This window comes from Meriones unguiculatus, chromosome 10 (genome assembly GCF_030254825.1).
Source record: "Meriones unguiculatus strain TT.TT164.6M chromosome 10, Bangor_MerUng_6.1, whole genome shotgun sequence".
NCBI classification, from domain to species: domain Eukaryota; kingdom Metazoa; phylum Chordata; class Mammalia; order Rodentia; family Muridae; genus Meriones; species Meriones unguiculatus.
The window spans coordinates 70,705,223-70,728,293 of NC_083358.1; the positions used below are offsets into that span (position 1 = coordinate 70,705,223).

The following is a 23,071-nucleotide window of genomic DNA, read 5'->3' on the forward strand; positions in this document are numbered from 1 at the left end:
ATACACTGAATACTTGGTCTTCGGACTTCATTGTGTGAATCACCTAGCAGTGATCTGAAAGACACTAAGTAACAGGAAAAAGCTCTGCCATGGGAGAAAGCTCTTTCTGTCAGAGATAGTAAGGTCTGACCTAGGGTGTGGCCATGGAAATAGATAGGAGGTGCATATACAAGAAAAACCATGAAGAAAGAAATGAGTAACAACAAAATCGCCAGCTGGATTTGTTTGAGAATGTTATATTTGCAGAAGTTAGAAAGCGGGAATTGGGCTTGTTGTCGAGTAATAAACTCAAATAGATGTTAGAGTTGATGGGACTGAATGTAGCATTAACTTGTTTCATAATGGCATCTTTACTTAAAGCTAACACTGGCTCACTAGTGCTCACACCTTGGCAGTTTTAACAGTTCTAATCATGTGCTTATACCACAGGATTTAGGCTTATATCTTGTTCTTTGTTTGTTTGTTTTGTTTTTGTTTTTGCTCAGTTGGGAATTCAGTAGCCAACTGAGTAAAAGGCAGTACAAAGTACAGTGCTGTGACTGAGTGTAATTAAATTTATGGTACCGAATTGCCAAGATAATTAACCCATGCCCCACATGCCCTCTGTTCCCATGACATTTACCAAGCTGCAGCGTTGAGGCTGTTGTCTTTCTGCTTACTAAGTGTTTGGGTTGGTCAGCTTTTGCTGTAAGAGAAATCACAGAAAAGCGATAGAAACACAGACATGCTGTGCTTCTTGTAAGCCTGTGACTGTGTGTGGTGGTTTGTCGGGCTTATCTGTGAAGTTCTTTAGCTCCTCTGCTACTGTGGGCTCAGCCTGGGAAGTCTTGGCTCATGCCTGCTTCTTCTCCACTCCATGTGGGCTCTCATCCTTCATTGGGCTGGCCCAGACCTTCCCCTTCTGGTCGTTGTGTGGTTTCTTGAAATCCGCGTCCATGACTCCTTCAGTGCCTGCCATTGCCTGATGAGATTCAAGGAGCAGAGATATCAATTTTATTCTCCCCATAGTGTGAGGGGTGTGAAACATTTGTGGGCATTGTTTTCAGTCTAACACAGCTATAAACTCTGAGTTCAGACTGTGTCACTCATGTGAAGTGTTGTTTCTTTGGAATCTGTCATAATAGGATAATTGCTTTCTAATGAATTAATGAAGGACAGAAAATATTCAGGTAACATTTCAAACATGCTTTACTTACGACACAGAACATGGCATACATGCTTCCTGTGGACCTGCTCCTGTTAGCACTATAGGTAAAGCTCAAACACATTTTGATTTTTAGTTTAGTAACTGGTTTCTGAGAGAATCTTCAAGTTTCACCTGACTGGGTATTGGTATTCTCACCTTCCCATTTGGATTGCCTTGTGAGTAGCTCATTTGAAATCCATGCACTACCAGAGTCCTAGTCTGTTCTTCAGGCTCTGTAACTCTGGAAAAGTTAGATGTGTCCACCAGCTAGTAAGTGTAGGAACAGAAAATACACCCACAGATCAGAATGAAAGAAGGAGCATTGCAAGAGGAAAGAAAACATCTGGAGACTCTAATGTATGTCTCCCCAAAGGAGGGATGTATGTCTCCCCTAAGGAACTTGACTGGCTGATGTGTGCATGGAGGCTGGAGAGACTCCTCCGTGAATACAGAGGGAGCCTTTTCCTGCTCCAGTCACCATGACAGCATGCCACTTCATGTGTTGGCCTGCTCAAAGCTGGCTGTCTGGCAGAAAGCCTTTACTGTGGAGAATTTACCATTATAACAAGATTATTGTAAGCAAAGTTCACTCTAGGTCACATACAAGAGGGACTTGGCAAATATGGCTGGTTTAAACCAGCTCCTTGCCATCTTCTCTAGAGAGTCTTATCTGAAAAACAAACAAACAAAAAAAACCAATAAGATCAGGAATGTAGAGTTACCATGGCAGGCAGCATCCTACCCCTACCCCATCCAGCCAGCAGCCCGGGTGCTTAACCCTTTAAGATCCCACCTAACATGGCTGGAGAGGTAGTTTAACTGTTAAGAGTACTTACTGCTCTTGCAGAGGACCCAGCTTTGGTTCCTAACACCCACACGGTGGCTCACAGCCTCCTGTCACTCTAGTTCCAGGGAAATCTGATACACTCCTTTTAACTCTGCCCGCACCCTCACATGCATGGTGTACGTACATGCTTGTAGGCAAAACACTCAAGTCACATGCAATAAAAAGAAATAGAACCTTAAACAAGAGAAGATCCTACCTAGCAGCTGACATTATGAGTAGACTAGTTCCAGCCAGCACATTTGAGAGGCTTGGAGTGAAGAGGCTTTAAAATGGATAATACTTAGGTCAAGAGGAAAATCACATTGCCCATTACACTAGTGCAAGGGCCATAGACAGTGCAGTCAAAAAAGCTGGCTCTAGTCTGTCAGCTTGAGCAAATGACTCATCTTGAATTCTGTTATTCACATGGACTATCTTTTCTGGGCTCAGTGTAACAAGTGACGTATTTGAACGTTACCTACGGTTCCTTGGTCATGGGAAGCAACCTGTCAAGCTTAGCTCTTTCTTTCTCCATACGAACCAGAGCACCTTGTCCTGATGCCACAGCACTCACAATGGTTTCTCCTCCTCAGCATAACTGGCACTAGGATTAGGTAATTTGTTGTTGGGGCAATTCTGAGCCTTTTCCAGGATGTTTGGATCACTCCCAGAAGCTGGTAGAACCAATCATCCAGTTGTATAAGCCCAGAATACTATAGAGAACAACTTCAAAATTCACTCCAGGGAAAAACACAAACATTTCATAGGGCACTGGCATACAACCACTTCAGACTCAAATGGTGGAATTACCCGTGAATATGGGTGGGAGATTTCTGTCTTGGTCACTGTTCTATTGATGTAAAGAGACATCGTGAACAAGGCAGCTTTTATAAAAGAAAGCATTAAATGGAAGGCTTGCTTGCAGTTGCAAACATTCAGTCCACTGTCATGACAGAGAGCAAGCACAGGAGCAGTAATTGAGAGTCTTTATGATGATCTGCAGGCAGAGAAAGAAAGACTCTGGCTTTGGGATGGCCTTTTGAAACCTCAGAGCCTAATCCCCAGTAACACACTTCCTCCAATAAGGCCACACCTCCTAATCCTTTTAATCCTTTCAAATAGTGCCACTCCCTGGTGAATAAGCATACAAATATATGAGCCTATGGAGCCACTCTTATCAAATATTTCTTTCTCAGGACAATGAAAACATTCACTGTTTGCATCACTCTTTCTGTAATTTATTCTGAGCTCTCTTTTCTGCAATTTATTAGACTGTCTGATTAGTTAACACGTGTTCTGTATCTCCGACTCACAAGCTTTGTATGAATTAACTAGCTGAATGTTTTCCATGAGTCTGCTATCCTGTTAGAGTTGCATTTCATCATAAATGGGTATCTCTACCAGCTCTCAGAATGTTTGCATTCACTAGGTGGCTGTTTTATATAATTGTCGTGAAATTTTATTGAAAATGTAATAATATTGAAAATGGAAAGAGTGGAAAACTAGTTGATGCAGATCTCAGTGTGATGGTTACACAGAAACATCAATTCCTTTACAAAAGGAAAACTTTCTGAAAAAAGTCAGTTTACTTCCAACATTCATTATTAGTGCAACATACTGTCAGAAAAGGGGGACATATGGACATTTGAAAGTTGTTTTTTAGTACATGTCTTCTGAAGAGGGGTCAGGAGTAATGAGAACTTCTGACTCATTCATACTTCATACTTTATTTACCAGTCTCAGGACAATAGAAAAAGACAGCATCTTTTTCTATTACAGTATATCTCTAATATATATTTAGATAAAGTTCCATATCACTGCGTATATCTCTCTGAATCCTTGTAGCAATTCTATAATATTTAACTTATAATAATGTGAACAGTTACATCAGAGCACATCATAAAATCCTGAGGATGGCTCTGCAGAAATAGAACTTACCACCTTTGAATGTTTTACATGCTATGTGCTGTACATGCCTTTATGTCATGCTTTCTCCAAAACATTCTCTAGGAAAATGAGCTCTCAACATATTTTATAATTTTATCTTTAGTAATTTATTATCCATACAGAATAAAAAAACCAAAAATGATGTGGAAAGTCCCTTTTCCCTGTGACTTTACCCTTGTTACTAAAAGATGGTATGTTAAAATTACACCTATATAAGCACCAGTTATAGTTACTACAATTTTGAACCACTACCACCCCACCCCCAAGTGCCAAGTATGCCTTCTAACATGTATCTGACAGTCTACTCTCCAAGGTACAAAGTGTGATTCTCTGTGAATTATGATATCATTTTAATGGGTTTGAAAAGTTAGGGCCCCCCCCCCAATGAAATCTAACTGAACAGGAGTTTTGTTGGGTTTTTGCTGTTGTTGTTGTTGTTTGTTTGTTTGTTTAATTTTATTTTATTTTTACAGTGAGTAGGCATCTCGGGCTCCCTATATCTCTGAGCCTAAATGCTATACATTTACTGACAGTTCTTGGTGGCTTACCTTCATGGCTTTAGAGTTTCTCCACTCAGTCCATCTGCTGCAGCAAGATGCCCCGTGTCAGATTTCGTTACTAGGAAGATTGCCACAGGAATGCAGGAGACAGTACATTCAGCATTCGTACGGTGTGTCACATACTCAGAATTTGGCTGGTTTTGTTACATCATGCTTAGTGTGAGATCCACGAGGTCCCATTTAGTGATTGTTGCTCTCAGAGCCTGTGCTGTTGGCGTTCTGTTCAGGAAATTGTCTTCTGTACCAATGAGTTCTAGGCTCTTCCCCACTTTTTCTTCTAACTGATTTAATGTGTCTGGTTTTATGTTGACGTCTTTGATCCACTTGGACTTTAGTTTTGTGCAGGATGATAAGTATGGATCTATTTTCATTTTTCTACATGTAGACATCCAGTTGGACCAGCACCATTTGTTGAAGATGGTGTCTTTTCTCCATTGTATGGTTTTGGCATCTTTGTCAAAGATCAGGTGTCCATAAGTGTGTGGGTTTATTTCTGGGTCTTCTGTTTGGTTCCATTGATCCACCATTCTGTTTCTATGCCAGTACCATGAAGTTTTTATAACTGTTGCTCTATAGTACAGCTTAAGATCGGGGATGGAGATACTTCCAGAAGATCTTTTATTGTAGAGGATTGTTTTAGCAATTCTGGACATGACTCCCTGGATATTTGTTGAGACCTAGCTGTGTTTTCTACATCTCTTTACATGGTGTGAAGGTCTCCCTAAAGCCTCACAATTGGGGAAGATGGAGCAGAAATGAGACCCAGGCTTGTCTCCCTTTGTGACTCAAGGTCCTTCCTCAAAAGCACAGGAGTGGGCAAAAGGAAAGTGGGGGGAAGGCTGAGGAAGCCGGGGTACAGAAGGGACTTTCCCCACTGCTTTTCTAATCCACAGTTCCAAAGGCTTAGTCGATATTTCAACATTTTAGATATAAAACTTGCTTTTGCAATCAATGCAAATATTACCCAGTGATTCATCCCTTCCAAGTGACTCTTGGTTTCTTTTGACATTTTATTTTAAAATTATGAATTAGCATTTACATCACCATTATGAATTAACATTTACATAACCTCAGCAATTACCAAGGCTTTATAAGTTAAGATTCTAAGTCGCCCAAGAGTTCCTTGAGCTCCTTTAGTGACTTATAGAGTTGTGGTTTTAGACATACATAGTCTAAAAGCCTTGGGAGAGGGATGTTACTGTGACAGACTGCTCAGTTTGGTGGTTTGTTGTGTTTAAAGTGGAGCAGTCTTCATCAGGGCTTTGTCTGCAGTGCGGACCAGGAGGTTGTTCTTCCATCTGTTAACTCAGTTGTTGGAATTCAAGTCTTTCCAGTCGGGATGAGAACCTGTTTATGTTAAGTCCCACACTCAAATGCCTACAAAACCATCCAGTTTAAAAGAATAATTTTTATAATTTTAAGATGGTAGTATAATTACATCATTTCCCTTTCTCCAAGTCCTTCCATGTATTTCCCTTGCTCTCTTTCAAAAATTCGTGGCTTCTTTTCCTTTAGTTGTTATATATTTAAATTTTTATATATATATTTATTTATATATAACATATATATAACACATATATATAACATAGAGAGAGTTATGTATACATATGTACACATATATATTTCATTTCTCAGTACAAAAAGTCAGCTCCATCTTTATAATGTTACTTGTATGACTCTTTCCATTGGTATTGGATAACGAGTCAGTGTGCCCTTTCCTGAGGAAGACTTTTTCTCCTGTTGTCAGCATTCTTTATGTGCCTGTAGTTCTCTGTCTGGGGCTGAGGCCTCCTGAGTTATCTTCCTTTCATGTTAGCATGCCTATTGGGGCCATCCTTGTTCATCTATACACGTGAGCAATGACATAAAGACTGAATGGGTTTTGACAGTTTAATAAGGCGATAGTGTCACCTCAGCCTTAGGAGACTGCTTTCAGATTGTTAGGACAGAATAACACCACTGAGGTTAATGGGAAACCTAGAGTCAGAAGGATGGTGTAAAACACTGTGGAATCAGTTAGTATCCAGAGTCACACACCCAGCATCGGCAGAGCCCTGCTGTTTTGCATGACTTCATGCCCCTTTACTATATCCAGTCAGTATTTCCTTGTCTTAACTACTTGGCTGAATAGACATATGTTTAGTTACAGCTGTTTGCATTTTTTTTTAAGACAGAGTCTCACTGTGTAGCCTTGGAACTCACCATGTAGTCCAGGCTAGCCCCTCCCACACAGAGATCTACTTGCCTCTGCCTCCAAAATGCTGAGATTAAGAGCATGGTATGTGCCTCCATACCCAGCAAGTATTTTCTTCTTAAATATGTATGTATATTTAAATTATGTGTTGGTGTGTGTGCCTACATAAGTTTCTGTATACTGTATGTGTACAGGTACCCTCAGAGACCAGAAGAGGGGGTCAGATCCCTTGTAAGTGGAGTGTGACGATCGTGAACTGCCCCATGTAAGTACTGGGAACTGAATCTGGGTCTTCTTCAACCACTCTTCACTGTGGAGCCATCTTTCCAGCTTGCGTTTGAATATTCTCAAGTGTTTCTTACTTTAAGCTACCTTCCCCCCCAACTCCTGCAAACCTGTGTACAGCTACTACTTCCCTTTAGTTACTCACGGGCTGCTGGAAGCACTTAGGAGGTTCCCTTGCATTCCCATCATCACGTGGTGCTATGGCTCAAGAGAGGTTCACTGAAGCCTTGTGCCTATGGGAATGTTCTGAGATACTTTCATTGGTGTGAGGTCTAGACTTCTGACTGAGACTAGACAGTACATTGGGTTTACAAAGGACAAAGAAACTCTTCTTCCATGGGCAGGGGTATAAGCTCTAGGGTGGACACAACAGCCCTGAACATGTTGTCATGGATCCAGAGTCCATCCACTCATAGGTAGAAGCCAAAGTTTCTCTACATTTGTGTCTTATCTTACAGGAAATGTGATTTTGAGGTACAAATACATGATTCTTTATGTTTATCTGGGGACTGAAGGTAGTTGGGGCCAGTCTTACTAATGGCTGGCCAGAATTCAGTAAATTTGAGTTACAGGTTTGATGGTCTCGCTGGTATTTTTCTATTGTACTGTTTCGAGTTACGGAATTTCCATTGCACTTTGACAATGGCAGAATAACCTTCACTGGTCCTCACAAGAGGGCAGACGGTGGCATTCTATGGCTCTTGTCTGCCCCCTCCCCAGTGTACTACAAAACAGTATCAGGACCTCCTTAGCTTCTCAAACAAGTCTAGACAGTTCTAAGACCATCTCAGAGTTCAAGAGAAAAAATACACAAAAGGGATAAGACTGTAAATCATTGAAGCTTAGACCATAATGAGTAGAAATGGCCCCAGGACTCCATCTGCAGGTGATTTTTACAGAGGTTGAACCAGCTGTACCAAGCTGAGGACATGGTGAGCTTAGTGAGGAGGTTGGATCCTGTGAGCTGCCTACCATGAGAGTCCTGTGCCAAGGAGGAACTGCATACACCATGCCCTCCTTCTGAAGCCTTTTGCAAAGGACAAAGAAACTCTTCTTCCATGGGCAGGGGTAGAAGCTCTAGGGTGTATACAACAGCCCTGTCCATGTTATCATGGATCCAGAGTCCATCCACTCATAGGTAGAAGCTGAAGTTTCTCTACATTTGTCTTATCCCTCTACATTTGTGTCTGTGATCCCTGCAGAAATACAGCCTCAGCCTACATTATGCCAGGGTTGTGGGGGTTTAAAGTTCGTGCTGGTATTACAGTTTGATTTCTTTTCTTTTATTGTATACAGCTTCAACATGGCGGACGATGATCCATATGGAACTGGGCAAGTAAGTACTCATCTCACTCACTCACACCTTCGTTTAAATGCATTCATTTTCCAGAATACACAAGTGCAGCCCTGGTGACTCAGTATCAGGAAGACCCTAAATTAGTAAACAAAAGTATCAATAACCAACCTGGATTACCAGACTGTTTAACATTTCTATGGGTTTAGAATTTTTTAAGTGTAAAAGCTAGACGGAAAAAGAAGACACAGATATCCTTCTGTTAACTGTGTCACAGCCACTAACACATCGATGGCGATGACGACGGTGATCTGGTGATTAACAGTGCTCTGCTTGCCAAGCACACTCACTCCCACGGACTACAGTGGGTTTCACTACAGTCCTTCTGAAAAAGTACATTTTGAATTCCATAGAGAATATTTGGAGCATAGAACTGACCCTTGAAGGCAGTTTCTAGACTTTAGCATGATTACAGTGACAATATGAAAATGGACTCTAATGATCTTCTAAATTATTTTAAAATACTGGTGTCCATTTGATCCTTAGCTGTTTATTGAGACTCTTATTACATACAGAGCATTAGCATCTTAGAGATGGACGGACAGGTGATGGGCAAACTGACTCAAAGCTGCATTCTGGTTGGAGGAACAGAGAAGCACACTTGCCGTATTCTGTGGATGTTTGCACAGTTCACTGGGGGACAGAGAAAGAGCAGGTTAAAGATCACTTTCTGAAGGCAATCTAAGCTGCGCTTTAACAAGTACAGCCAGTGCAGGAACAGTACTTACCGAGGTAACCGTAGCGCAACATTTGATACACTTCACATTTAAATCCTGGTGGTACACATCTGAGACCATCATTTCCAAAAGGTATGCACACAAAGAATCAGCCAAAAAAAAAAAAAAAAAAACTGATGATGAAATTTCTTTAGGGGATCTGGTGTTTCTATAAACAGGCAGCCCTAGAGCAGGAGTGAGAGCTACAATGGGCATCTTGTTCTCACCAAGCCAGTTAGAGTGAGCATTCATTGCATTTCACATGACCATTCTCTCTTCTGATTTTGTTGTAAAAATGGTGATATTGGATAAGTCTAAGAACATTTTTCTTTTATAGCTGCATAAAAGAGACCTGGCAACTCATATTATCAAAACCCTTTGTTTTACCTTTCACTTTTAATGTGCTTCTTCTACAAAGGCCAACTCTCACCAGCATGAGGGCTGTTTCTGCTTGGTTTCAAACCATGCCTTCCTGTCTATGCACAGGAAATCTCATCAACCAGAGATGGTCTTCTATGCCACAAAAGTGTAAAACCTGCTGAGGACAGTCATTTTGAAAGTTTCTTATGTGGGCAGTTTTGAGCTGATCAGAAACAGCAGTGGGCATGTTCTGATATTTCAATTTTGAGGGGAGCGGAGGGCCTTGAAGGTTTTTGGTTGTGTTTGTTTATTTGTTTGTTTGGGTTTTTTTTTTTTTTCCTTTCCTGTCTTAAGCTCTAACTTGGTATTTTCTAAAGTTTGCATTCTTCAGGGAAGTATCCTCAGGGTTTTAGCACACACTAGTGTTTTTTTCTGCACCCCTCACCAAGTAAGCACCACAGGCTGCATGCAGCACAGCCTCTGTCTTGCCGGGACTTTTCCTCAGCCCAGTCCCTGCAGGCGCCTGCAGCACCACGGCGAAGGGTTTCTTTTCCAGGTCATGCGTTCTGCTCACGGTGGGGCACCCTGCATGGCCTGAAACTTAACCGTTACAGGATACAGTTCGCCATTCTGAATTTCTTTGTTGGCAAACAGTGAATGGTATGAGTGAGCTTTGCTTTTAAGTATGAGGTGTAACACACTTTTTGCTCCTCAATTGAAAATTTGCATCCCTCAAAACCGGATTGAAGTGACTTTCATTTAAACATCACATTTTAGGGGCGTAGAGATTTTTTTCAGAGAGTGAATTGCTTACTGACAGCCTGAATTTTACCTTCCCCTCTAGACACACACACACACACACACACACTCCCTCACACACACACATACCCACAATTAGACACCACACACATATACACACTACAGACATATACACACACATGAATGTAATAAAAAATGTAGAGTAAACATTACTCTTGATTTACTAGACATACTAGGATTTGGGGTGGCCAAGCATATCCAGTGATTTACTAATAAGGATACAAAAATACTTCCAGCTTGCAAGAGAAAGTAAAATAAATACATTCAGTTTCCATGTTTTCTGCAAACATTTCAACAAATGACTTCTTGAAAATGAGACAAATTGTAAGCCCCTAAATATGAATGTGAATTTCTAAAAAAACTAACTGTGCAAATTTCTTTTGGAATAATTATTAGCAGAAACTTATCAAGATAGAGATTAATTCTGTCAAAACATACCACATGTCTGTTCTTTCAGTTTTGTTAGTTGCATGTTGTTCCTGTAACAAGTTACCACAATCTTATGACTTGAAACAAATATCCTCTCTAGGGTAGAGTAAACATTCCAAAGTCAAGGTCCCGGCAGGCTGCACCCCTAACAGCCCTGAGCCTCTAGAGGCTGCCTGTGAGTCCCTGGGTTAGCCCTTATCATCCCGGACTCCTTCCTCCTTAGTCAGACCTCACTCTGGTTTCTAACTCTCCAAAGCAGCACCCCTGCACACTCCAAGATAATCTGCCATTTGATAGGCTTACATCAATGGCACATGCACTGTATCCTTCCACTTAAAGCATAGGTTCTGGGGAGTAGCATATAGACATCCTTGGAGCCCTTATTCAGTGAAGCACCCTGTACTAAATTCCAGGTATTTTACTTTGTAGTTGAAAGATAGGGGAGGAAGGGAACATGGACCCTGTATTCCGTTTGCTCAGTTGTGTTGCCAGGCATTTTGTAGGTTGTATACCTACTGTCTGAAATTCTGTAGCTCAGAAGGAATATATTTACCATCAAAACAGAAACAGATATCTAATATTGCATGCATGTGTGTGTCTGTCTGTATGCTTGTACATGCGTTCCTATGAGTGTGCATGTGCATTTACACGTGTGTGGAGACTGAAGGTCAATGTTGCACATCTTTCCCAGTTGCTCCCATTTTACTTATTGACAGAAGGTCTCTCACTTAACCTAGAGCTCATGGATTCAGCTGGACATCCCAGCCAGCAAACCTGATCCTCTTATCTCTATCTTCCCAGAGCTACTATTGCAGACAAATGCTTCCAACCAAGCTTTTCACATGGATGCTGGGGCTTTGGCCTCAGGTCCTCATGCTTCTGCAGCAAGCCCTTTGTCATCTGAGCATCTCCACACCATCTAAAATTATACTTACATTCCTAAGAGGGTGCAAGATTCAAATCGCTCATTCAGCAGATACTTCTGAGGTGTCCACCATGCCTGAAGCTCACTTGACTCTGAAGATAGACAGTGGGATCTACCGGGCGCTGGCCTTTGGGAGCTCCACAGCTGTTATTTTCCTCAAAGTCTTTTGTAGCACAAATTCCACACACAAGAGCCCAACTGGGACTCACTGTAAAATAGTGACTTCAGGAATCCTATTTTTAGGTTCTCGTGTCTAATTTTCATTCTTTTATTAATTATTTTCTGTCTTCATTTAGTAATAAAAAGTTAGAAGAGGAATTAATATTTGTACTTTCTTCTTTACAGATGTTCCATTTGAATACTGCTTTGTCTCATCCAATATTTAATACAGAATTATATGCACCAGAAATGCCACTGTCAACAGGTAAAAAAAAAACAACTCCTTTTTTTCTGTTGTTTTGCTTTCCCTTAAAAATAGCATTTTGGTCTGAGGCCAGGGAGATGTGGTTCAGCCCAAACTAAGTATCTGTGAAATGCTACAAGGAAGCTTGTTACTCTGAGCACCTGGGACCAAACCCAGGCTCTGGAAGAGCCTCAAGCGCCCTTAAACACTGAGCCATCTCTCCAGCCACAATAGTCTCTTAAAACTCAACGGTGTTCATAGGAAGGAAGTGGTGATTTGTGTTTTAAACCCAACCTTTCAGTATGCTTTCTGGAAATGTGTCTCACTAAGGTGTTTCAGCTCACTCACCCATTGTTCTAGCAAGTGTGGTTTCTGTTGTCTGTAAGCACACTCCAACAGGTTGCCTCTGCCCAGGGTAAGGACTTTCCTTTTCTCCACATTGTATTACCCTTTCATGCTCCTCTTTGCTTTACTGCAGCTCACTGGGGCCAGTGCTGTGTCAGGCAGGATGCTAGGCACTGGATAACGGTGTAAACATCACCTTCATATTCTGATTGGATAAAGCTTACAGTACTAACCCTCCTAACATGACTCTGTTAATCAGTGAATCCACAAATTATTTAAAGTCATGTATGCAGTAGCACAGGAACTTCATTTAGACTTGGTTGGTTGTCTTGTGTGTTACCTTGGTGTGATGGGTCTTTTTACTGCTTTCTTTCTACCCTCACATTACCTTTTGGAGTTAATGTGTTAGTCAACGGAGATTATATATTATAAAAGTACTTGACGGTCACTGAGGTGGACAACAGCTCTGTATATTCTGGATTTCTGTGTCTCATGTGGACACTTTATGTAAATTTTAATCTTAATCATTAAATGACCATGGTTGTTCCAGTCCTTGCCTTTCATTGTTTAAATCAGAAAGTTTTCTACTTCTCCCTCTTCAGACACTCGTGGGAGGAAGGCGAGTTACTGTGCCACCCCCTCCTCATCCTTACCAGCATTGACGCTATCAGAGGCCTTGCCCCAAGCCCCTGTCGTTTATCTGCGATCTTGAGCTGTCCAGTGTGTGCTCTAGGTCAGCTTCCTGTGAGCACATAAGTGCAACGGAGGCATCTGGGTTTCCTGTGAACTTCTAAACTCCGACATCCGAAGTGTTTTCACCACATTACTGCATTACTGAAAATGTTAAGGACTTGGTTCTGCGCACAGGAAAGGCACGCATTTCTATAAGCTGCCTCCCGAATACTAAACTATCCTGGGGCAGGTGAATTTTCAAATATGTTTTCCTTTTCCTTAAGTTTATGGGCTTAGAAACAAGATTACCAAAAGAATCGTCTCAGAAAATAGTCTGTGTTCATACCATGTGTGGTGGAAACCATTTTTCTCAGTGTTTGAAAAGCCTTTAAATTTGTACCTAAAATTGCTGTCTTTTCCGATTGTGCCACCCTTCCTTTTTACTGGCATCTCCCCCTCTGCTTCATGTGTTGTCCAATTTTTACAGTCCCAGATGGACAGGACATTTTGTTCAAATTTTAAGGGAATCGGAAGTTTATCTAAGCCAATAGTTGTTTGTAATTTTCATGTGTGTGTGTGTGTTTTTAATCTTCTCAAATTCTTAAAATCCCAAACTATTAGGATTTCTAACTATGTGTTGGAAACTCTGTAACAAGGGACAGCTGTTAGGTCTCTTCGTTTTTCTGTGATTTAATTTTCTCTGACAATGGAATATCATTTTCCTGGCCCAGAAATGTGGCCAACAGAAACTTAGCCTTGAAATAAACATATGTGTATCAAATCGAGTGTTCTTGACTTACCCGTGAATGTGCTCTTTTAAGCATAAAAGTTGCCCGCTCCTCATGGATTTCACACGTGTGGCAAAGTCCTGAAAACAATCCCATGAATATTTTCGGAAGGGCTGGTAAGAGGGAAGGGACGTGGCACCTCACGTGAGGGTGCTCCCTGAACTTGCATATTTCAGCAACATCTTGCCCAGATGCTGCTTTCTTCCTGGCCTGACTTCTTGGTAGGCTCTTTAGGCCGCCCAGAGGGAATGTGTATTTGTAATACTGAACTACAAGCTGTTTGACATTCATAGCGTGAAATCTTTTCTTCTGATCAGTGTTATTTCCTCAGAAAAAAAGTTAAATTCTAGCCATTTTCCTTTTGAAATTTAAAATTACACTTATTTTTCTAAAAGTTTAAAATGTCAAGGGATGAGCCTCATGAGACAAAACAAAATTTGCTACTTTACTGCGCTGACCAGTGACAACCACCACCCATTTGCCTTCTGTTTAGCTTCAAGTGAGCATCCCAGCTGCCTTCCTTGCAGTTTTAGTTTGCATTGTTACCTGATTAGTCATGATGTTGAGAAGATAAAGGATGTTGTCTTTGAAGTTACACTTTATTTAAAATTACACCCCGAAATTTTGTCTCCTCTCAAATTTATTTATGCAAATAAGGCTTAAGCTTCAGCTGAGAGTGAATTTTCAAATGAGCACAGAGGCATTTTTCTAGAATAGCTTCAGCTTCAAGTGTTTAAGTCAAACAAGTACAAAATATCTAATATGTTTGCGTGTTGCACAGCTATTGGTTATCACACTGTGATAAAAAAGTCAGCTGAGGTCCTTAGGGAATTTTTTTTATCATAACATTTATATTTATGTGCTCAGAAGTTGTGATTTTTTTTTCTTTGCAGTTTTAAGTCAGATATCCCTGGGATATGAATTAAGCCTTTAGGCTTTTTTCATAGTAATTAATGGCATGCATTTATCTTCAGTTACGTTATTTGTGGTATTTTATCATACGCCTGGGCTGTTTTAGAACAGAGCACATATGAGAGCACAATGTCAGGAATTTTATGTCGGCATCAAAAGCTGTGAATAAGATGCCAGAGTAGTGGTGCGTGCTTTTAATGCCAGCGCTTGGCAGAAAGGTCTTCGTGAGTATGAGGCCATATACAGTGAGCTCCAGGCTAGCCAAGGCTACATGGTGAGACCCTGTCTCAAACAAAACAAAACAAGGCATGGATAAGGAAGAAAAAAGTTCTCCAGTTCTCACCAAGGGTGGGGAACAAGTCAGCCAGGCAATGGAGGCCCTACCTCTGGTTAAGGTGAGGGAAAGCGTGGAAAGTCAGCAGTAGTGCCCAGACTCACCTTGACTCCCTCCTGTAGGTTTCTGTCCTCAGTTCTTCATTTCACACTGCGCAGTTCTCTTTGAGGAAGGAAGCTCGCTGTCCAGATGAAGGCCACCTGACACGCCCTATCACTCAGCTCACTGCATTGAACTGTATTAGTGTTGTAAAAAGCCCGTTGAGAGACTGCAGGCTGCTGACACTGCAAACCTCGCCAGCTGTCAGCACTTGCATTTGGCCCAGCAAAGTATCATCACCATTAAAAAAAAAAAAGCCACTAAGAAAAAAAGCCATTTATTAAAATAAGCTGACCCTAGGGGCTGGAGCAGTTGGTCAGCAGTGTCCAGCGCTCACTGCTCTTCCTGAGGACCCAAGCTTGGTTCCCAGCACACACGGCAGCTAACGACCGCCTGCCTTCCAGCTCCAGGGCCTCAGACACTCCCTTCTGGCTTCCTTGGGCACCAAGCAAAGTACTCATATACAAAAGATAAAATAAATAAATATTTTTTAAATAAGACTATATTTAATATTTCAAATGAGAACACATCACATCTGTAGAATTTCACCTATAAAGTTGATCTGAAGCCTCTACTTAAAATATAATTTCAGCTTTTGACTTTTTTTTTTATTTCATACCAGATTTTAGAAGTCTCACAGTTTCTTTTGTTTTCTGTGCTGTGTTTGTTTTTAACAGATGGCCCATACCTTCAAATATTAGAGCAACCAAAACAGGTAAGAATGAAGGGGTAAATGAAGGGTTTGGTAATGTTAGAACTGCACATCTGATCTTAAAGCTCAGGCACTGAGTACTCACATTTGATCACAGAGTTTTATCTGGATGATCAACGGCCTGCCAGGTTATGCAATAACTTCCTGTGTCGACTTTACATTTGTCTCAAGCATTCTTCACACGGCCTTGAAACGTCGGTTAATTATAAATCCTTGGTCTTCTGTGCGTCTTCCAGCTTAGCTTATCTCTGCTTCCAGGGAAAGCACGGGTGATTTCCGTGCATAAGGAGATACTCATGCATAGCTTCCCATCTTTTCACTCTCTATTGCTCATGTCCATGCCCACAGGCTGCTTCTCCTGCCTTTGTGAGCGCCAGCCTTTTCTCTGTGTGGAATGTGTATCTTAAGGCACTAAAAGGAGATAATTAGAGATGATTGGAACTGACTATGGGATACCCCTCCCCCTTGGCTTCAGTTCTATCCTCTCTGGAGCAAGGAGAGGACCATTTGTTGTTGTTGTTGTTGTTGTTTTGCTTTGTTTGGTTTTTGTCTGGCTCTTACTCTTTCTACTAAATATTGTACAAAATAGCCCTAGGTTGAAATGGCCTGAAAACTCTACATATATATTCAGTAGAAGCTGTGTAGCTCTAGTACTGTAAGAAAGAAGAAGATCTATAATATCTGCTGATAGAACATTTCAGTTATTATGGGATGGAAGTCATAGTATAGTCTCCCACAGAATGAGGACCAGGTCACCAAGTCTCTGAGTGGATATGCTCTTCCCATCCACTGTGACGCTGAGGGACTGTACGCCTGGCCTCCTGAGCTGTGGTGCCTGGTGCCTTTTCCAGGGTGTGAGGAGAGTGAATGTAACGTATTTGTGTTGTGTGGCATTTAACAAATGCTGAGAAGTAAAATGTTGAGAGCACACAGTACTGCACTGCAGAATTCTGATGTGCTTGCTGTTAAGTAGCAGAAACATCTTAGTGATGGCCATACTAGTCTTGTAAAACTGAACTCAGATGGAAGTGTGTACTCAAAGATAGGACTGCCGCATGGAACCTTAGAACATGGTTCCTGTGCTTGCAGGTGGCCTCCTGACACCCCCATTCCCTGAAGGTAACACCTGCCCTTGCTCCATGTTCATCAAAGTTCGTAGTTCTCTCAGGCTCTTCTGGGTAGAGTTGTGTTCCCTGAGATTCTACCCAGTTATCTGGAATCCTGGATAATGTCCTCACTTGTAAGATTCATTTAATTCATAAAACAGATGAGTCTAAACTGTACTACACATAAAAGTATTTTTCAGATAATAATTTCAGGTTACATGTTAGACATCACTCTCCATAAGGTATGAAAGTATTTGTATATGAAAATATACATTTAAAAATCACATTCATTTATTTTTTTAAGTGTGTGTGTGTTTGTGTGTGTATGTGTTTATTAGTACAAGCTTGTCTGTGGAGATGAGGTGACAATTTTTGGAACTTGGTGCCTTTCACTATGTGGGTCCTGGGGGTCAAACTCACACCAGGCCTTGTGGTGTGAACCTTACCCACTGAGCAATGTCGCCAGCCCCCCCCAGAACCTTATTTTTCTAAGCATAGCACTAGGAAAGCCTTTAATGTGCAGTTTGTTATCATGAACCCCAGAGTCATAGGTATTTATGATTTTTTTGAACATCTAGTATAGTTCCAGAATTCAAAATCTAATTCATCATGTGTGAAAATATAAAGTCTATGTATATAAAACATTGTTTGTGAGTCTGATTTTATTTTGATATCTGGCTTCAGTGAACATAAGAAGGTAAAATATGCAAGTCGGATTTTTTGAATGGATGGATGCAGTTTCTCTAAGGTTAATGCCTCATTTTAAGTCAGTGGAGTTCCTGAAATGAGTAGGGGTAGATAGCAAACATTTAATTTCAAAATATTAGGATTAGAAATGTGTCCAGAATATGTACTTTAGGACATCTTATTTTTTACCTTTTATTTAATTTTAAAAATTAATTTATTTTTGAGACAAAAATTTCTGTAGTCATTGCTGACTTTAAACTGGTGGCAATTCTTCTGCCTCCACCTTCCAACTGTTAAGATGTAAGCTTCCACATCAGCTCAAAAGCACCTCACCAGCCTAACAATAGAAATCTCTGTCTTCAGAATAAATGCTGCTTTGTATAGGGCTTTCAATACTCTAATCAACCAAAAATAATACATAGGGTCCCATGCTCTACAATGAAATCATGTTGGTTACATGTCAGACACCACTTTCCATAAGGTATGAAAGTATACGTATATGAAAATATACATATTTTCCCAATGCCACAAGGAATTTTGTGATTAAAGATGAGGAACTGCTATGCTATTTTTTTGAGTTAGAAATTGGGGGGGCTTTTATACACATATTTTTCCTAGGTCTAATAGAAATGAATGAAAGCATAGATTACTTATCTTTAGACTATCCAGTTCCATTGCATATTTCTCAGTGTCAACTGTCTAATCGTGTCATGTTGTGTTGTGACTTGTCTTGTTTTAAGGCAGAATCTCACTGTACAGCTTTGGCTGGCCTTAGACTCACAGAGCTCCGTCACATGCCTCTGTCTCCTAAGCACTGGGATTAAAGATGTGTGCTACCAGGCCGGGTATGGTGGTGCACGCCTGTGATCCCAACACTCAGGGAGGCAGAGGCAGGCAGATCTCTATAACTTCGAGGCCTGCCTGGTTTACAAAAGCGAGTCCAAGACAGCTAAGGCTACACAAGAGAAACCCTGTCTCAAAAAAAAAAAAAAAAAAAAAAAAAAAAAGGGGGGCTAATGTGTGCCACCTGATAGAGTTTTAGAATGAAGTGTGTTTGAATTTTTTCAGTTAACTAGATCTCCATTCTTAGAGTTAGCCAATTGGGGGAGCAAGCAGTTACACATGCCGTTGTCTGGTTTTGGAGTTATTAGGTTGAGGATTATCCAGACTGGATTCCATTAATATCTACAAAATCAATGATCTAATTCTTTGAAGTGCTGAGAAGACTGGCACACTCACAGAGCACACAGGCACAGTGTAACACTCATGCACTTTATTTTAAGAGGTACATCTATGGTGTGCCCCAGGCCAGCTGCGACGGAGCAAGTAAAGGAACTCCTTTAAAAAAGTTAGCATAACTCTTACTAATGTTGAAATGGAGAGGTTGGCGGCAGCGATTGGAAATGAGAGGCAACAGTTGAGAGAACTGTAGCACGAATTATGTCCAGAGGCTTAAACTCTTCATCATTCCTACTTGGCATATGAGGAGCTGGTGAGGTTCTGGAGGTGGGAGCCTGGCTTCTCCGCCATAGTTCAGGGCACACATACCAGCTAGCATCGTTTGCATAATGACTTTCAGAAAGTATTTCTCATCCGCATAATGGTCTTCCACAGTTTTATATGTTTAGAAACCTGTAAGTTTGTCATGTTGCATTTGGTGATTACCGCCTGTGTTCACCTCTGCAGAGGGGATTTCGATTCCGCTATGTGTGTGAAGGCCCATCACACGGCGGGCTTCCAGGAGCCTCAAGTGAGAAGAACAAGAAATCCTACCCTCAGGTCAAAGTAAGTTTGAAGTCTACTACTCTGACTGCCTAAGAGCAAAGCCAGGGAACACTTCAGGTGACTATGAATGGGATGTTCCTTTGCCTGTAAAGCAGAAGTGTTTACATGGTTAGTAAAATTTAAATAGAAATTCATCTCATGGAAATGACAAATCTTCAAACACCATTAACATCTCTGTTTAACTGGAACAGTTCCAACATCAGCTAAGAAAAACATAATACCTCTCCAGAGATAGTCAAGCTGTCCTTCAATCTTACAGTTTTAAAATTGTTTATTCTCTGGTGTTTTAGTAAAACTCTCAGCCATGTGTCATGCTGCATAATGTAGTCCTTGGAGTATCAGGCATTCAAAGCTGGCTTTGGCTAGATAGCAAGTTTGAGGTCATCCTGGTCTAAGAAAACCAAGCAAACAAAAAGTGTCTTTGAGACAAATTCCAAGTACTGGGTTTATGGAGATTTCATGACAAAACAATTGACAGAATATATAGACTATAAGAATATTATTTAAGATCATAAATTTAAACCCAAAGTGATAATCTAAAAAGGCTTATTTAACTGTCCAAACATATAAATACACGAATACCACTAGCATGTGCTTCATACAGTGTTTTAGAGGAAATATGCTTAAGTCCATAGAGAGCCCAACAGGGACCCTGTTCAGCCACTCAGGTGGATTGTGTAGCTTGTAGAACTGGGTGAACTTAGGTGCATATTGACCATCTTTAGCTTCTTACACTGTTGATTTGAGTGGGAATATCTTTCTCTAGTTCGGAGTTTTTATTTTCTTAATCCAGGACCAAGTTTCAGAGACTGATAATGATTTTGTAGGGACACAATAAAAACTTGCAATTTAGTCATTTGTAAGATTTTATTTATTCAGTAATTCAAGCTTAGATAACAATAAAAGTTAGCCGTTCCTTGGCCGCTGTCTTTCTGCTGGCTTGTTGTAAACTCAAAGACTCTGGTTGTGGAATGAAAGGTATTTTCTTAGTAAAGGTAATTGGACATAGAAGTGCAATGACTTTAGCTTGAAGAAGCCAGTTATATTAGACAGTTTTTTTTTTTTTCCAGAGAAATAGAACAAGTGGGATGGAGACTGGTGGATAGATGATTGATTAAGCAGTAGGGAGGGAGATCAGAAGAATCTTAATCAGCTGTTATGATTATGAAAGACAAAACGTTGCACTATGGGATGTACCAGGGATGCTACTAGCATTCTTGGCACAGAAGCTTGAGCACCAGGTAACTTCTGGGAACTCAGTCCGGACCAATGGCCCAAGATGGCGATATGGTGGTGCAGTATAAGCCCTGGCGTCTGAAGGCCTGGAATTCTGATGCCCTGGGGCTTGAAATGAAGATTGCCCCGCATTATACTGGGACAGAGGAAGGAAGAGGGAGAGGAGGAGAGGATTCTCTCTGTGGTTTGTTTTTTGTTGTTGTTGTTCTAGCTGACTAGAGAGTTCTGTCCACATTGAGGGCAGGTCTTCCACCAGTCCAGCACACTTTTCAGATTCCTCTGGAAACATGCACACATCGGGGAGTGGGGGTGGTGGTGATGCTTTATCAGCTTTCTATGTCTGTCCACTGAGGTTGACTGCACACCTAAAATTCTCCTTCAGGACAGTCAGTGGTTTTTAGTCCTTTAGAACCCAAGTGAGGAATGCAGAGCAGAACACTAGCAAAAAAAACAGGTGGTTTCTTCCACATCGCTGATTTGCCTTGTGTTCTCTATCACCTCTTGTAACATTCATTAGCATGGAGGAGCTGGGGCTTAGCGTCAACTGCCTCTCTTCCAAGGGCTTCTTTCTCCTGCAACTCCATGGCCCTCCCCTGTGGTGTGTGCCTCGGAGGTGCCGGGGCTGGGAGCTTAGGAATAAGACATGGAGGGCTGTGGTAGATCAAGGCAGGGAGGATGAGAATTCTGCTCAGCAAAGAAGGAACTGGGGCAGAGGGCATCAGTGGTCAGATGTGTAACTTTCCACCCATATGTGTTTTGCATATAAGTATGTGTGCGTTTATATGTGTGCATCTGTAACACTGATACTGACTATAACTACTAAAGAGCCAGAGTTAGGAGGGAAAGTAGAGTTTCTCTGTGTTGGCCTTCTACTATATATATATATATATATATATATATATATATATATATATATATACATATATATATAAAGTAAGTTGTGCTCTATTCATGAACTCTTGACTTCTGTAGCACTAGATTCCGTGGTCCACTGTGCATGAAATATTGGAGTATCTGTAGAACGATGCTTCCAGTGGTATCATGAAATTAATGCACAAAATATTTTAAGCATACAAAATTTAAAATTCTTTATAACAAATACCATGTACCAAAATATAGATTTAATAGATAGTAATATTTTATTAATTTGCTATTTGTCTTTGTCTTTCTGTGTGTCTGTCTCTCTCTCTGACCTACAACATAGTCACGGTGGAAGCCCTCAGCTACTGCTCTGTCCTCTTTCCTTGCCCATAGAAAAGCCACTCTTCTAAACACTCTTTCTCTGAGGTGTTTTTATGTCTTACTGCATAAGTATGCATTTGTAACTAAAATCACTTACAAGAAAACTACTTTTTACTAGCTTTAACCCAAAGTTTTTATTTATATGATGCCTCCTTTTCAAACCAAATAGGGGTTAAAACTGGGCTGCCTGAAGATTAAACACTGATTGACTTGATCCTGTCTATTCCTTTTTATTGTCTGAATAAAAATGCCTTCAATGAAAGTACGGAATTTACACCGACCCTTAAAGCAAAAACATACATACATATATATGTATGGGAAAGCTGGGGAAAATAAGTTTCCAGAATTTAAGGAAGTTTTCTGCTTTAAAAAAAAATTAATAATGAGTAATCCATTGTCCTGCAAGCTCTCGCTTCCGTGTTCTCTGGGTTCTGATTTCCTCGGCGGCTCCTAGGAAGCAGCAGGGCAGGAATGACAGCAGAGCCTCCTCTGGGCCAAGCCTGTCGCTGCCTGTTCTTGACTCAGCAAGGAGTGCCAGGGAAGGCTCACTGCCCTCCTTTTCCCGAAAGTGGTGCAGAAAAAATTTAAATCAAAGTGCCTTCCTCAGGCAAATGGAACAGGGCCAAGAGGAGAAGCTACATGTGGCTTTAGAAATGCTTGTGCAGCCCATCCTCAGGTCCTCTGCACTGGGCACCTTGTGAAGATTGCACATGAACATCTGTGACTTTCATTTCTAAAGTACGGTTCATTTGTAATTTGTCCGACGTCAGGAGCATGGAGCACAGCAAGGCTAGTATAACTGTTCCGATCAGCTTCACTGGCAGCTGCTTCACTGCCCTTCTGGGGTTTTAGGTTCAGTGAAAGGGTGTTCTGGAATGTGTAGGTGAGCAACAGCCTTTGGCCCCTTCTTCCACCTACTGTAAAGTCTGCACTCTTAAGTGCCTTTCACTTAACAATCCTCAATGCTAAGTTTCTGTCAAGGTTAGTACATCCCGGCTGATCTACTGTGGGCTTGAGGATATCACATATCTCTGCGTAAGCTCTCTTTCCTTTGCACAGACTTGTCTGAATCCAGAGGCTTGCCATCCTAAAGATCTAGTTGGAACACTAGTTTTGAATAGTTTACCCTGATACAGTTACCTAACATGC

At 41.0% G+C, this 23,071-nt stretch overlaps 1 protein-coding gene and 1 long non-coding RNA gene across 4 annotated transcripts in view; one reads left to right on the top strand and one right to left on the bottom strand.

Annotated features, from left to right (window-relative positions):
• The window catches only part of Nfkb1 (nuclear factor kappa B subunit 1), a 112,037-nt gene that overhangs the window by 18,420 nt on the left and 70,546 nt on the right, over window positions 1–23,071 (top strand). For all 3 annotated transcript variants that reach the window (XM_060392662.1, XM_021653615.2, XM_021653614.2), the window contains exons 2-6: window positions 6,908–6,978; window positions 8,295–8,334; window positions 11,947–12,025; window positions 15,832–15,869; window positions 19,346–19,444. In XM_060392662.1, the coding sequence (XP_060248645.1) occupies window positions 8,302–8,334; window positions 11,947–12,025; window positions 15,832–15,869; window positions 19,346–19,444 (249 nt within the window). In that variant the 5' untranslated portion in view covers window positions 6,908–6,978; window positions 8,295–8,301. The remainder of the gene's footprint in view (window positions 1–6,907; window positions 6,979–8,294; window positions 8,335–11,946; window positions 12,026–15,831; window positions 15,870–19,345; window positions 19,445–23,071) is intronic.
• Window positions 8,901–15,239, bottom strand: LOC132656886 (uncharacterized). Its single transcript, XR_009594668.1, has 4 exons — window positions 15,160–15,239; window positions 13,822–13,889; window positions 9,081–9,139; window positions 8,901–8,985 (listed from the first exon to the last, which is right to left on the bottom strand). It is a non-coding gene; the product is annotated as an uncharacterized LOC132656886 (long non-coding RNA).